The 12034-nt window shown below is 39.9% G+C and overlaps 1 protein-coding gene and 1 pseudogene across 1 annotated transcript; both read left to right on the top strand.

Annotated features, from left to right (window-relative positions):
- The window catches only part of LOC122010528, a 50443-nt pseudogene extending 46774 nt beyond the window's left edge, over positions 1 to 3669 (top strand).
- A 6434-nt stretch (positions 3670 to 10103) lies between these two features.
- LOC122011983 (ethylene-responsive transcription factor FZP-like) lies at positions 10104 to 11217 on the top strand. The gene has a single exon (XM_042568430.1). The coding sequence runs from the start codon at positions 10174 to 10176 to the stop codon at positions 11068 to 11070; it is 897 nt and encodes a 298-aa protein (XP_042424364.1). The 5' UTR covers positions 10104 to 10173; the 3' UTR covers positions 11071 to 11217.
- The last annotated feature ends 817 nt before the right edge of the window (positions 11218 to 12034 follow it).

Below are 12034 nucleotides of genomic sequence, written 5' to 3'. Positions count from 1 at the left end.
TATATGCTCAAGTCCTATGCTTCCAGGTATTTTATTCACTATTTAGCATGCGATCACATAGGTGTATGGACTTTCCATTAAGTGACTACATTGCATACTGTATGCAAGGTTATAATATATGGTAATGGAATCAAATTCAATATTTACTCCAATTACATTGTGATCATATTTACATCAGAAATGCGGCCACATATGTACTGTTACTGTTTAACTAATATGCCATCAAGCATCTGATTATTATCAACTAGTTTATTAATCAAGTTTCAACTTAAATAACAAAAAATATCAAAATTCTTCTTTTGTAAAGGATCTTTATAAACTCTCCACATCGCTACCTAGTCAATATGCCATTCTTGGATATGTGAACTCTAACGTAGATTCTTGTTTATCATTGTGGTTTATGTTGTATCGGCATACCTTTAATCTGGTGATGGCTTAGATCAGTACTGACACAAGTTGACTAATTTGACTAATGGTGCGTTTCTGCATATTATTGCAAAATTGCTCACTTGGGTGATTTTAGCTTCCTGCATCTAATTTTGTGATGGGATCTGGTCCTTTTTATCTCAGTGTATTTCCTTTTCTTACTATGGCCTAGAATCAATTGATGTAAGTCTATCATTTAGATACCAACTCACTTATGCCTATGACCTAGGCTAAAATTAATTTAGTACAAGATAATTACGCTCGATCCTATGATTTATAACCAATTGTGAAAGGCTAAATTGCTCGCCTCAAGACTCTCACCGTACTCAATCCAAGGCCATCACGAAAGAGATAAATCATGATAGCTGAGAGGGTAAGTGGTGGGTGGGTTGAGGTACACAGGATCTGTAGATTTACGCTTCGACATCCTATGGTTTGACCCCGCATTCTCAACTGTAAACGTAACTATCACTTACCATCTCGGATAATCCCGTGGGATTCCTATGATCTAGAATCAACTGCAAAAGACGAAATCGCTCGCTCCTAGTGCCCCCGTCACACCCAACCCAAGGCCATCACGAGAAAGGTAAATCACGGTAACCGAGAGGACAAGTGGTGGGTGGGGTGAGGTACATAGCGTCTGGAGATTTACACACCGACATCCCTGTGATTCGACCCCGCATTCTTAGCCGCAAATGTAACTACCACTTACCATCTCAGATAATCCTGTGAGGTTCCTATGATCTAGAATCAAGGTGGCAAAAGACGAATATGCTCGCCCCCAGTGCCTCCGTCAATCCGTCTCAGGGTCAATACAGAGGAGGTAAATCACATACGATTATTAACTTTTGGAATAATGACTAACACATAAGAAAGATATTTATCTTGATTCTTAAACGTTATGATGATAGCACATCATGTGCTATCCTAGAGTACTGATTTATGATGATCTACGTATATTGATGCAATATGTTCATGTGCGCCCTTTTGCCTCTTGAGCAGGTTAATTATAGTGCACAATCTTCACAAATGGTTTTTTTTACCAGTAACATAAGTTTCTTTTTCTTTTTTCTTTTTTCTTTTTTCTTTACTATTCTTAATTGGTATCGAGAGCAACATTTGCTGACCGATGGATTAATCAAAATATAACATTTCTTTCAAATAGCTGCAAATTGAATCTTTGTTTGCTTCTTTACTTTATTTTTTATTCACTTTTATCGCCTTACCCTTTTAATCCAAACTGGTTCATTTGTGTGGCTGACGCTTTAGAAGCTGATTATTTGGACAGGTTTCATCCATCTTGCATGGGCATGGCAATTGAGCAGGCAAAAATGTTGGATTGTTTTCTGTGCTCGGACTGTGACTCTGAAAGTGAAGCTAGAAGATCTATGAACGGTTTTGCAGCTTCACCAGTTTCTGAGACAAAGGTGATATAGACACTATATATCCTACACCGTCAATGTACATTTCTTCAATGGCGTAATCAGAATTTTCAATCAGGAGAAGCGATTTTCACCATCTAAAAACCTAAATTTTAAATTTAAGGAGATGAAATGAATTTAAATTCGAAAATTTCGACCATAACCCTTGGTTCTAGTTGAAATAATGATCTATCGATCTCCAAAACTTATTTATGATTCACAGGTAAAAAATTTCTTATAATATTTAATATTCCTACATATATGATTTTCATTGCGACCTAACTAACCATCCTAATTAACAACCTAATAAAATAAGATTTATACTTTACCGCTCTTCTTCAATTAATGAAATATTAAAAGAAGAACAAAATAATTTACTCCTCTTAGAATATCATTGTTTTTTAGAAGAATAGAGAAGAGAAAATAGGGAGGAATAAGCAAATACCTTATTTATTAACAACCTTGAGTAGTTTCGATGAGTTTGACAACGACAAAAAGAGAGCAAGGCAAGACAAGATATGACTATTATTGCGGTGGCAATAAAATCCTAAAAAACATGAGAAGAGAAAGAAGATGCGAGGGTTGAGTGCTTCTTCTGTTGCTGAAAGAGGGTAGTAGTTGATGATACATTTCTTGTTTACCGGAGAAGAGAAAGGAGAAGAAAAGATAACTCTTGTTGACAAAAAAGGTGGAACCGCCACCCTAACGACCCCCTGGTCCCGACCCCACAAGATTCCAGAGGGAGTAAATCACGGTTAATGATGGGCAGGATAGGTGACTGGGGGTCGAAGGAATTTTTGGCGCAGCAGACCAGAGTTTTATCCCCGAGTGCAACTGGCGACCTTCGACCTCACGATTTCATTGACAAGCTATAGGCACCTAACCAGCTGATCCAGCCCGTGGGGGGCGAGAAAAAAAAAAGAGATAAATGAGGAAAAAGTGGTAAGTTTACTATTATCGGAGGAGATAAATGAGGAAGCAGAGGAAGAGAAAAATAAAAGAAAGAGATAGACGAAAGGGTGGCATAAGTACAATGGGTCGGGTTGCAATATGCTTATAGAGAAAAGGATGAGAAAAAAATGAAATAAAAAGTTTACAAAAAAATATCCTAATTTATTTTAAATCGATCAAACTCATTTAAATCTTAAAGTTGGTTCGACTATAACTTAACCAAATCAACTCCAAATCAATTCTTTTTTGAACTAACGTAATCCTTATCTCGCACCACCTATTAGAGTTAGTTCAAACCTTATTCAATTTTAATTTAGCGCTTTCACTTCGTGTCCTACGATTTAGTTAATCTATTTATTATTATATATTTTATTTTTAAAATTCAATACTTAATATTTCAAATTATGATATTTCCTAATAAAAGTGGTACCGATGGATAACTTAGGTCGTGGTCTTTTTAAATATGTGATAATTCAATTACTGAAAATGAACGATGATGCATAAATCAGCCCATCAAAATAATGATAAAGAATTTTAAATATATAATATTAATATTTTAACAAAATATGTGAGTAAATAATCGCACCCTCTCTCATCCATGTGGCAACGCCCTGCATTTCTTATTGAAGTAATCATAGATGCAAGTTTTTCATCGCTGACCTGCATATAGTCGGATGTATATATATATATATTTTCTTTCCATACTCTTCTGAGTTGTAAGCTGGCATTTAGCTAGTTTATATAGCATGACGAAGATACTCAGTGATTCCAAGACAATCTGAAATAATACGTGTAGTTCTAGAAAATGTGTAAAAATGATCTAATTGCGTCTCTATTTATGTAGGCTGAATCGAAGAGGCTGAAGAGGTAATTGCAAATGCTGTAGATTTGGCTCCTTTATGTATTCATTTTATAAAAGGTTTATTATCTTTCCGGACATGGCAATGTACAGCGCAGTTCATGGACTACTAAATGAACCAGTGTCACGTTTTGAACTCTAGAAACTTTTATGAATCTTTTTTAAGGTATACTTTATATATTGATCATGTCCGGAAGTTAGATTGGATGGAGGGACGAGAATAGGAATGGCAGGTAAGGTCGATGGAGCAACGACTTGAGGCGGGGACCCGATGATGAGCTGAAAACCACGGACTTTCGTTAGTTGCAAGGAGAGCAGGTGGAAGATATGGTACTCACGATTATGCGCACGCCACAAAGAAAGCACATAGGAGTGTTAGTGGAAGAATCAGGGAGGAGATCCTTGGCATAGGCATTCTGACGCTCATGTCAGAACTGAAGCAAAGCGAAAAGTGCGGAAAGTAGAACAGTAGTAGATGTGTGTGTCTGCGCGTATTTGACCAATAGAGAGAACCTTTTTTTATATTGTCTCTCATAACTTCTGTAATAATGAGGCATCAGAGAATATTCGGTGTCAGATTATGTTGGGTGATGGAGGATGTATGACGGATTTTCATTAGGTAGAGGCAGGCTCCATAACATGCATGTGGAAGAGTATCAAAATACTTCCTGGGGGTTCGACCAACGCGGGGACCGACTAGGAGTAGATTGGGAGCTGTGTCCCTGAGAAGTGAGGGGCTGAACCTTAGGGGTCCGGTCGGCGCAGGGGCCAACCGGGAGTAGACTGGGGGTTGTGCCCTTGAGAATTTAAGTAAGGGGCTGAGCCCTGGAGTGTTGGTGCAATCGACTTCTAGGATTTCGATGTTTGATAATATACCTAAGTTTGGTCAGTTTGACTAATGGTTGATTCAAACAGGACTTGATGTTTAGAAGAGAGAGGTATAGTCAGGACTAGATGACTAGCAAGGGTAAGTCCTGATCGAAGGATATGCAGGTGAGAAGTCTATTGAGTGACTAGTCTTAATTGGAGGTTAGGCAAGAGGAAGTCTTAGTGAGTAAAGTCAGACCCTAGTGAGTGAAGTTAGGTAGTGGAAGTCCTTATGAGTAAAGTCAAGTCTTAGTGAGTGAAGTTAGGTAGTAGTCCTGGTGAGTGAAGTCGAACCCTAGTGAGTGAAGGTAGGTAGTTGAAGTTCTGGTGAGTGAAACCGAGTCTTTATGGGTGAAGCTAGGTAGTAGAAGTCCTGGTGAGTGAAGTCGGGTCCTAGTGAGTGAAGTTAGGTGAGGTGGTGAAAGTCATGGTGAGTAAAGCCAGACAATGAAAGTCCTAGTGAGTAAAGCTTGGCAACCCTAGAGGGAGGTAACCCTAGGTAATAAGTGACCAACTAGTTTCTGGTCGACCGCACTCAGTCGACCAGATCAACGAATTATTAATAATGCTAACATTATTTTTTATCATTTTTTATATATTGTGCTAACTGAGTGTTATAGGCAAGTCTTAGTAGATCAGCTTGGTCAGATACTAAACAAGGTCAGAGAAAGTCCAAACAGTTCTAAAGGACCAGATTTTTGATAGGTAAGTAGAGGTAAATCACTGGAGGATAGTGACTAAGTGAGGGCACGTCCCGGTTGAGGGGACAGTAAACGTTAGTTCAATTTAGGTCTATTTCAGAAACATAAATTAAGACATTGACTAAATCCTAGTTTGGAGGATAAGATCTAAGTCATAATTTGATCATATTCATATTGTGCTAACTCTATTTTGCAAGATAATTTTTATGCCTAGACTAACTCTTTTTTGCAAGAAATAAGTGATTGAAAAAGAGTGTCCGGGCGCCCGGAAGGGATCTAGGCACCCGGAGTTGGTCTGGGCGTCCGGACCAGCTTCGCCGGGTAGGTGCCTGGCTAAGCACCTGGGCGCCCAGAGTTGGTCCAGGCACCTAGACCAGAAAAGCCATCCAAAAGCTGAGTTGGAGCACGACGATTGATTGAACCCATGTCAACGGTCCAGACACCCAGAGGTGGATAAACTTGACGGATCAAGTTTCAACGAGAGACCACCACGTTAGCAACGGTCTAAGCCCCCGAAATAAGCCTATATAAAAGCCTTCGACTAATTGCTTTAGAATAACATCTGCTACGACTTTCATATTTGCGTGCTGCACCGAAAAGGCTTCTACGACACCGAAAGATTGCTTCGAAGTTCGAAGAATGGAAACTTCTTTAAATTTTCTTTCTGTTTATCTGTAATATTTACGTTTCAGTTCTTGTACTCAAATCTTTGTAACTTATTTTTGAACTGATAATGATTGCCCAACGAAAGCACTCAATGAGTGTGGGACTTAGAATATGAGTCGTCGAAGGCTCCGAACCAATAAAAATTACTTGTGTTAGCGTTTGTACTTTAGAGTTTCTTTTTTGCCGCATATTCAATTTTTTTAAAAAAAAAGCGACGAACGCTATTCACCTCCGTCTAGCGTCTTTTCGATCCAACATGGGGGTCCGACCAGTTATGGGAATGACCAGGAGTAGACTGAGAGTTGTGCCTTTGAAAAGTGAGTGGCTGAGCCCTGGGGATTCGACCGACATGGGGGCCAATCAGGAGTAGACTGGGAGCCTTGTTCTTGAGATGTGAGGGGTTGAGCCTTATGGTTCAGCTAGCTTAGCTTGGGGCAGACCGAGAGTGTACCCATAGGAGCAACCACGAAATACAGGGAGATGTCTCAGAAGATCTGATCAACTCTAGGGCTGGTTGGCTGGGAACTAAAAGTAGTGACCTTGAGACGAAAGGAGCCAAGTTCCGAGAAAAAATGATCCATTCAAACACGTACTTTCTGATCTTAATTATCACCTCTTCGACTTTTGATTATTAAATTATCTTAACTATTGACCCTATATTATACCTGGACCCCTCGCTATACACCGTATCATATATTTTAATGTCTACCAACTTTTATGAATATCTAGGGTGGTGATGTTTGTACTCGTATCACCTGCCTGGTAAGGCCGGTAAGAGTTTATACCTTGGAACCTTTTGTGTTGCATGCGTTATCATGGATCTTGTTCACTTAAAGATTGTCTCTCTCTTAAGGCACCGAATAATTACATTAGAAAATTTTAATATAATGTATATAGTTAGCATGACATATATATAGCCAAAGAGTAGAGAAAATTACAAATATAATTAAGTAATGTAAAAATTTTCAATATACAATTTTATACGACGTTTTCAATGAGTATAAATATTTCAAAAAAAAAAAAACACTGCAAGGAATTAGGGATCAGTGCCTAATTTGGTTTCATTATATTTTTTAAATGTAACAGATCGAATCAAAGTGTAATTAAATTTATATTATCTAATCACGGGACTATGGTATGTAATTTAGGTTTAGTGGCATAGATGCAAGAGAAATTGCAAGATCGTTTGTTTAACATATGGACAAGAGAAGTTGCAGTATTATGACTTTATTGTCGCATACAAATAATTGAAGGCTATAGCTAGATATCAGTGGTTGGCACTATCACATGACATTTGACAGTTTTATATATGTATTTGCAATAACTCAAAGGTAAGTAATGCGATCCTTTGATGCTTTCGAATTATTTTAGTGTGTATATATCTATATATAATATAATATAATATAAAGTTTACATGTCCTAAGATTCTATCCTCAAGAAATATAATTGATGTTCTATGATTCTATCCTCAACAAATAATAATGATGTTGAGGCATGATCAGGTCGCGTTCTATATGTGTGTTTAGGAAATTTCAGATCTATTTGGTTCCATTTGCTTACCGAAACTTCATCAAAGTTGTGAGTAAATGGCTTTTTATTGAAGTTGTTGTTATAAGCAATGATTTTAAGGTAAGAAATAATTGCTCAAAGATCTCTGCTAGGAATTCTGTATAGTGAACTTTTGCTTTAAGAAGAGTCAAACCTATCTTGCTTTGAGTTTTTGATATTTCTTGATCCCCTGATCTACAAAATTTTATTCAATAACTTAACATTCATATATCACAATGACACATGATTTGGTGCGATGCAAATTTCTTTTCAAGTCAATGAAAGTGAAAATAATAAAAGTGCTCTGGGTCAATCCTTTTCTTACAGTTGCTTGAATTTTCTTAAACAAGGTGAAGGAGCCCGGGAGCAAGTGTGCTCAGAGGGTTGTGGACTGATACAGGCACTGTTTGAGCTAGCTAGGCTTGTATACAGTCAAGCTAGGGAGGGAATCAACTATGAAATCAACAGCGTCTTTAAACCGTATTATTCATAAAATGTTGATCAAGTTAGATAACTTTTTTAAGTTGTTCGTTAGAATATGGGTATATATAAATTATAGAACCATACTTCAATGCCACAGACTTTCCATAGGTCCATTGTGCTTTCACTTGTTGACTGGTTTTCTAATATTTTCAAATTTCTTTTAATCAAGACACTTATTCATTATCCACATATCTAATTGATATCATTAGTTACTTGTTATGGTGAGAAGTCAGTAGCGAGAGGTGTCCTACACTGCCATGCGTGTATATATATATATATATATTGGAGACATGTCTCGCCGAAAGAGAAAGACAGAAACAGTAGAGCAGTGAATGTGATGATTGGGAGCGACGTGCCCCACTGTTCACAGGAAATCGATCGTCATGGTTAAATAATTTCTTGGGCGTTGAGAATTCAACACGCAGAGAGATCATTGCAATAGGAATGGGTTGTAGGAATATCCTACATGAGTACGTATACATGGAGAAGAGCGGAAGGATTGAGCATGCCCACTGTCACTGTTGTTCGTCAGATGATCATCCCATGATCGACTAGTTTGTGCATGATTGCATGCCGGTCAATATTCACTGCATACACTCTGTTCACAGACCACTTCATTTAAGAATATCCTAATCTCTTGAATAACGAGGACAATCTGCAGGCACTCGAAGGCATCGGATAATTTGTGCGGATTCAAGTAACGAAGACCGGCGAGTTTCGCTTCCGATCGGGTGGCGCGCAAAGCAAACCACGAGATCGCGATCCTTACATCGATGTAACCGAGCAATATCGAGATCCACCATGAAAACTTGTCGCCGACAAGTTCGTGCTGCCCTCATGCCCTCCAGTACTCCACGCACGTCACGGCGGAGCATGCACTTGGGTACGTGCGCACTCCTAGCCACCGGCCCCGGTGCCACGCCCTCACGTTCGCGTACGACCTACCACGGCCAGACAAACCGCCCTGTTCCTTCTGCCACCTCCATCAAAACCTCAAGTCAAACTAGTATAAAGCCATCCCCCAAATCCCGGGCGACCTACTCCTACTCGCCTCTCCACACAACCATATGCAATGCCCTCTTTCTTTCTCTCTTTTGGTTCCCGTGCCAGTAATTCTCTACATGATTATTGTTTAATTTCCTTAAAAAATACACATATGTATTGTACTCACTATTTGATGTCCACTGTTATCTAATCCTCACACCTTTTAAGATGAGGCAGAACAATGCTGCTGCTGCTTCTAACAACAGCATACGTCGTCTAACAATAATGCATAATTTGGACAGGATGGAAAAGGATCTCCTCATCATCATACGCATCAAAGTTCACAATCCCTCAGTGGAGAAGTCAATGGTCGTATATATTATATGACATACTTAATTTGTGTTGATTCATTTGGCATTCTATTCATTGGCACTTCGCCTTTTTGACTCCATTTTCACTCTTTGGGGGGACATGAATGCTCTCTCGCTACGATGCCCAAATGTATATGTTACTCAGATAAAATTAAGATGGCATCAGTTGGCCATGGGGACCCCCGCCCTTGCAGCTTCTCCTCCTCCTTCATGTTTCATGTGGCAGTCACTACCGACGTTTGCCTCACAAGAGAGAGAGAGAAAAAAAGAATGTCTTTGTTTGTTTGTTTGTTTAATTCGGAGAGCAACGTTAAGTGCTCCCTCCGGTAGTAAACCTGAAGCTGACAAAAAGCCACAAAAGCAACTTGATCCATTTATGTCTCGCTTAAAATGCGGAAGCACATGGCTGATCCTTTGCATGCCTCATAATTTAGATCCGTAAAGTGTTTAGGCTCCACGAGGCTACAGTTTATGCTTGCATATGTCAAATCTGAGTAATTATCAACTGCTAGTTCTCACTAAAAACGACAGCGATTATAAGCCATGGAAAAATAAAAGTGGTAGACTACCGTAGAATAGAGGACCCATGTTGATCCTATGTTATCTTTCTCATTCCCAACACACGGATATACACACCTGTAGCCCATAGAAATTCCTAGTGGATTAGTTGGTTAATCATATCTTAGTCAATTCGAAGACAAGAAGATCCAAATGCATGGCTTCCATTAATATATATTTTGAAGGTGAGGCATGAAGATATCCATAACATCCCCTGTCCATCTACAGTGTCCTCCCTTCCAGCATCTCTCCTTTAAAACCTCTGTCTCTTCACCTCTCCATTCCACTACTACAATCTCACCATATCCAATCCCCTCGTTTCCTTTTTCTTTCTATCCATGTCTTCCTCCAAGTCCATCGACAATGCAACAGCGAAGGATCAAGGGTGCAATGTTAACACTAGTTCTTCCACGATGGACTTCTCCCGGGCTAAGAATTCTTTCTCATCGTCGTCCTCATCGTCTTCTCCATCCTCCGGCGAGAGGAGAGGAAGGAGGAAGCCGGCTGAGCCGGGGAGGTTCCTCGGGGTGAGGAGGCGGCCATGGGGGCGATACGCTGCGGAGATAAGGGACCCAACGACCAAGGAGAGGCATTGGCTGGGGACGTTCGATACTGCCCAAGAAGCTGCTCTGGCCTACGACAGGGCAGCACTCGCCATGAAGGGCAGTCAAGCGAGGACCAACTTCATCTACTCCGAGACTCCCATCACCGCATTCCAGTACTCCGTCCTCCCTCATTTCCATTCCCAAAGCTTCAACATCCCGCAGCCGCCGCGCCACGGACACCTCACCGGTGGTGCTCTGCCCGTCGTTCAACCCCCCGACCACAGCGCCTTCTCAATCCAGAACCATCGCCATAGCATCTCCGCCCCGAGCCGTCGCACTGCGGCGGAGTTTAAGAGCAATGACGTAGAGATTTCTGATGACTTCCTCTTTTGCGACGACACCAGGTCGGGGTACTTGAGCAGCATAGTCCAGGAGAGTTGCCGCCGGTCTTCCAACTCCCGCAAACACTCGACTGAGCCAAATGCTCCGGTGGCTTCCCAACTGCAGAACCAAACATCGACCAGCAACGCTAATGGAGATGATCAGATGATCTCAGAGATGAGCAAAGCGTTTTGGATGGATGAACCTGTGTGGGAACTCAGTTTCCCTGGTTCCAATGGCATCAATACGGATAACATCGGCAGCTCCCTGCCAAAGATCTCTGATTCCTACGACCTGTTTCTTCATTGACTGATGCTTTGATTACTAATGTAGCGTCCACTTCTGCATGGGATTTATATAAAACTAGATGTGTCATTGAGCTCTCAGTAAGACTTGAAATGCCTTGCTGTTGGTCTGTATTCAGGTTGGCTAACAGTATGCGAAGTACTTTAAATATGTTGAATCTTTTTATCAGAGCATTTTATGCTTACCAGGTAAAAAGGTACTGAAGCAGCATCACATGAATGAAGGCACACTGAAGACTTGATTTTGAAAGCTATGCATGAAACTTCACTGTTTTTTGCAGTTCGATCCCCTTTTTTTCCCCTCTAAAAAGGAGAAGAGAATGGAGCCCTGGTGATGCATTAATGCTGATTAATTTTATTACTGTCATCTGCTTGCAGAAAGTCCAATGAGTGCCTTATCTTAGATGTCAGACATAAGAACAGAGACTGCCTTTGTTGCTTTCTAAGAATTGTCTGTATCTATATCTGAAGTAGTGAACCATAAGAGAATCCAACTTTCCCGGAAGTATATCATGTTCTTGACGACCAAGCTGCAACTGATCTGCAAGTCAACTTTTAATACTAACGGATCCTAATTTCCTTGTTTGGCCCAATGGATTATCTCTTGGCGCCGCTCATGTAGCAGTAGTAAAGAATTTCTCGCTTTAATTAATTTGATGAACATTTAGCAAGTTGGGCTTTCTGTTAAGTTGCGGCAGGACAAGCTAATGGAATTAGTTAGTTTAATTTATGGTAGAGCTATGGGTTATTTTTTTGATTTAGTAATAAATGAATTAAATTTGGTTTAAACAAGTGGTGTAATCTGGTAAAAACATGATATTAGAGAAAGATGATATATTACCTCCAGTGTCATTAGTCATGTGATGATAAAATACATACAGATAAATCATAGAGAAATAACTAACCCGTGAGGCTTAAAAAAACAAAATAAAAAAAAAACAATTGAAGCACATGAAATAGCGTTCTCA

Source organism: Zingiber officinale, chromosome 8A (genome assembly GCF_018446385.1).
Source record: "Zingiber officinale cultivar Zhangliang chromosome 8A, Zo_v1.1, whole genome shotgun sequence".
Lineage (NCBI taxonomy): Eukaryota > Viridiplantae > Streptophyta > Magnoliopsida > Zingiberales > Zingiberaceae > Zingiber > Zingiber officinale.
This window is presented reverse-complemented; position numbering and strand designations above follow the sequence as displayed.

Excerpts from the sequence above, each read along its gene's own strand:
- LOC122011983 (XM_042568430.1), top strand. The coding sequence starts at position 10,174 with ATGTCTTCCTCCAAGTCCATCGACAATGCAACAGCGAAGGATCAAGGG.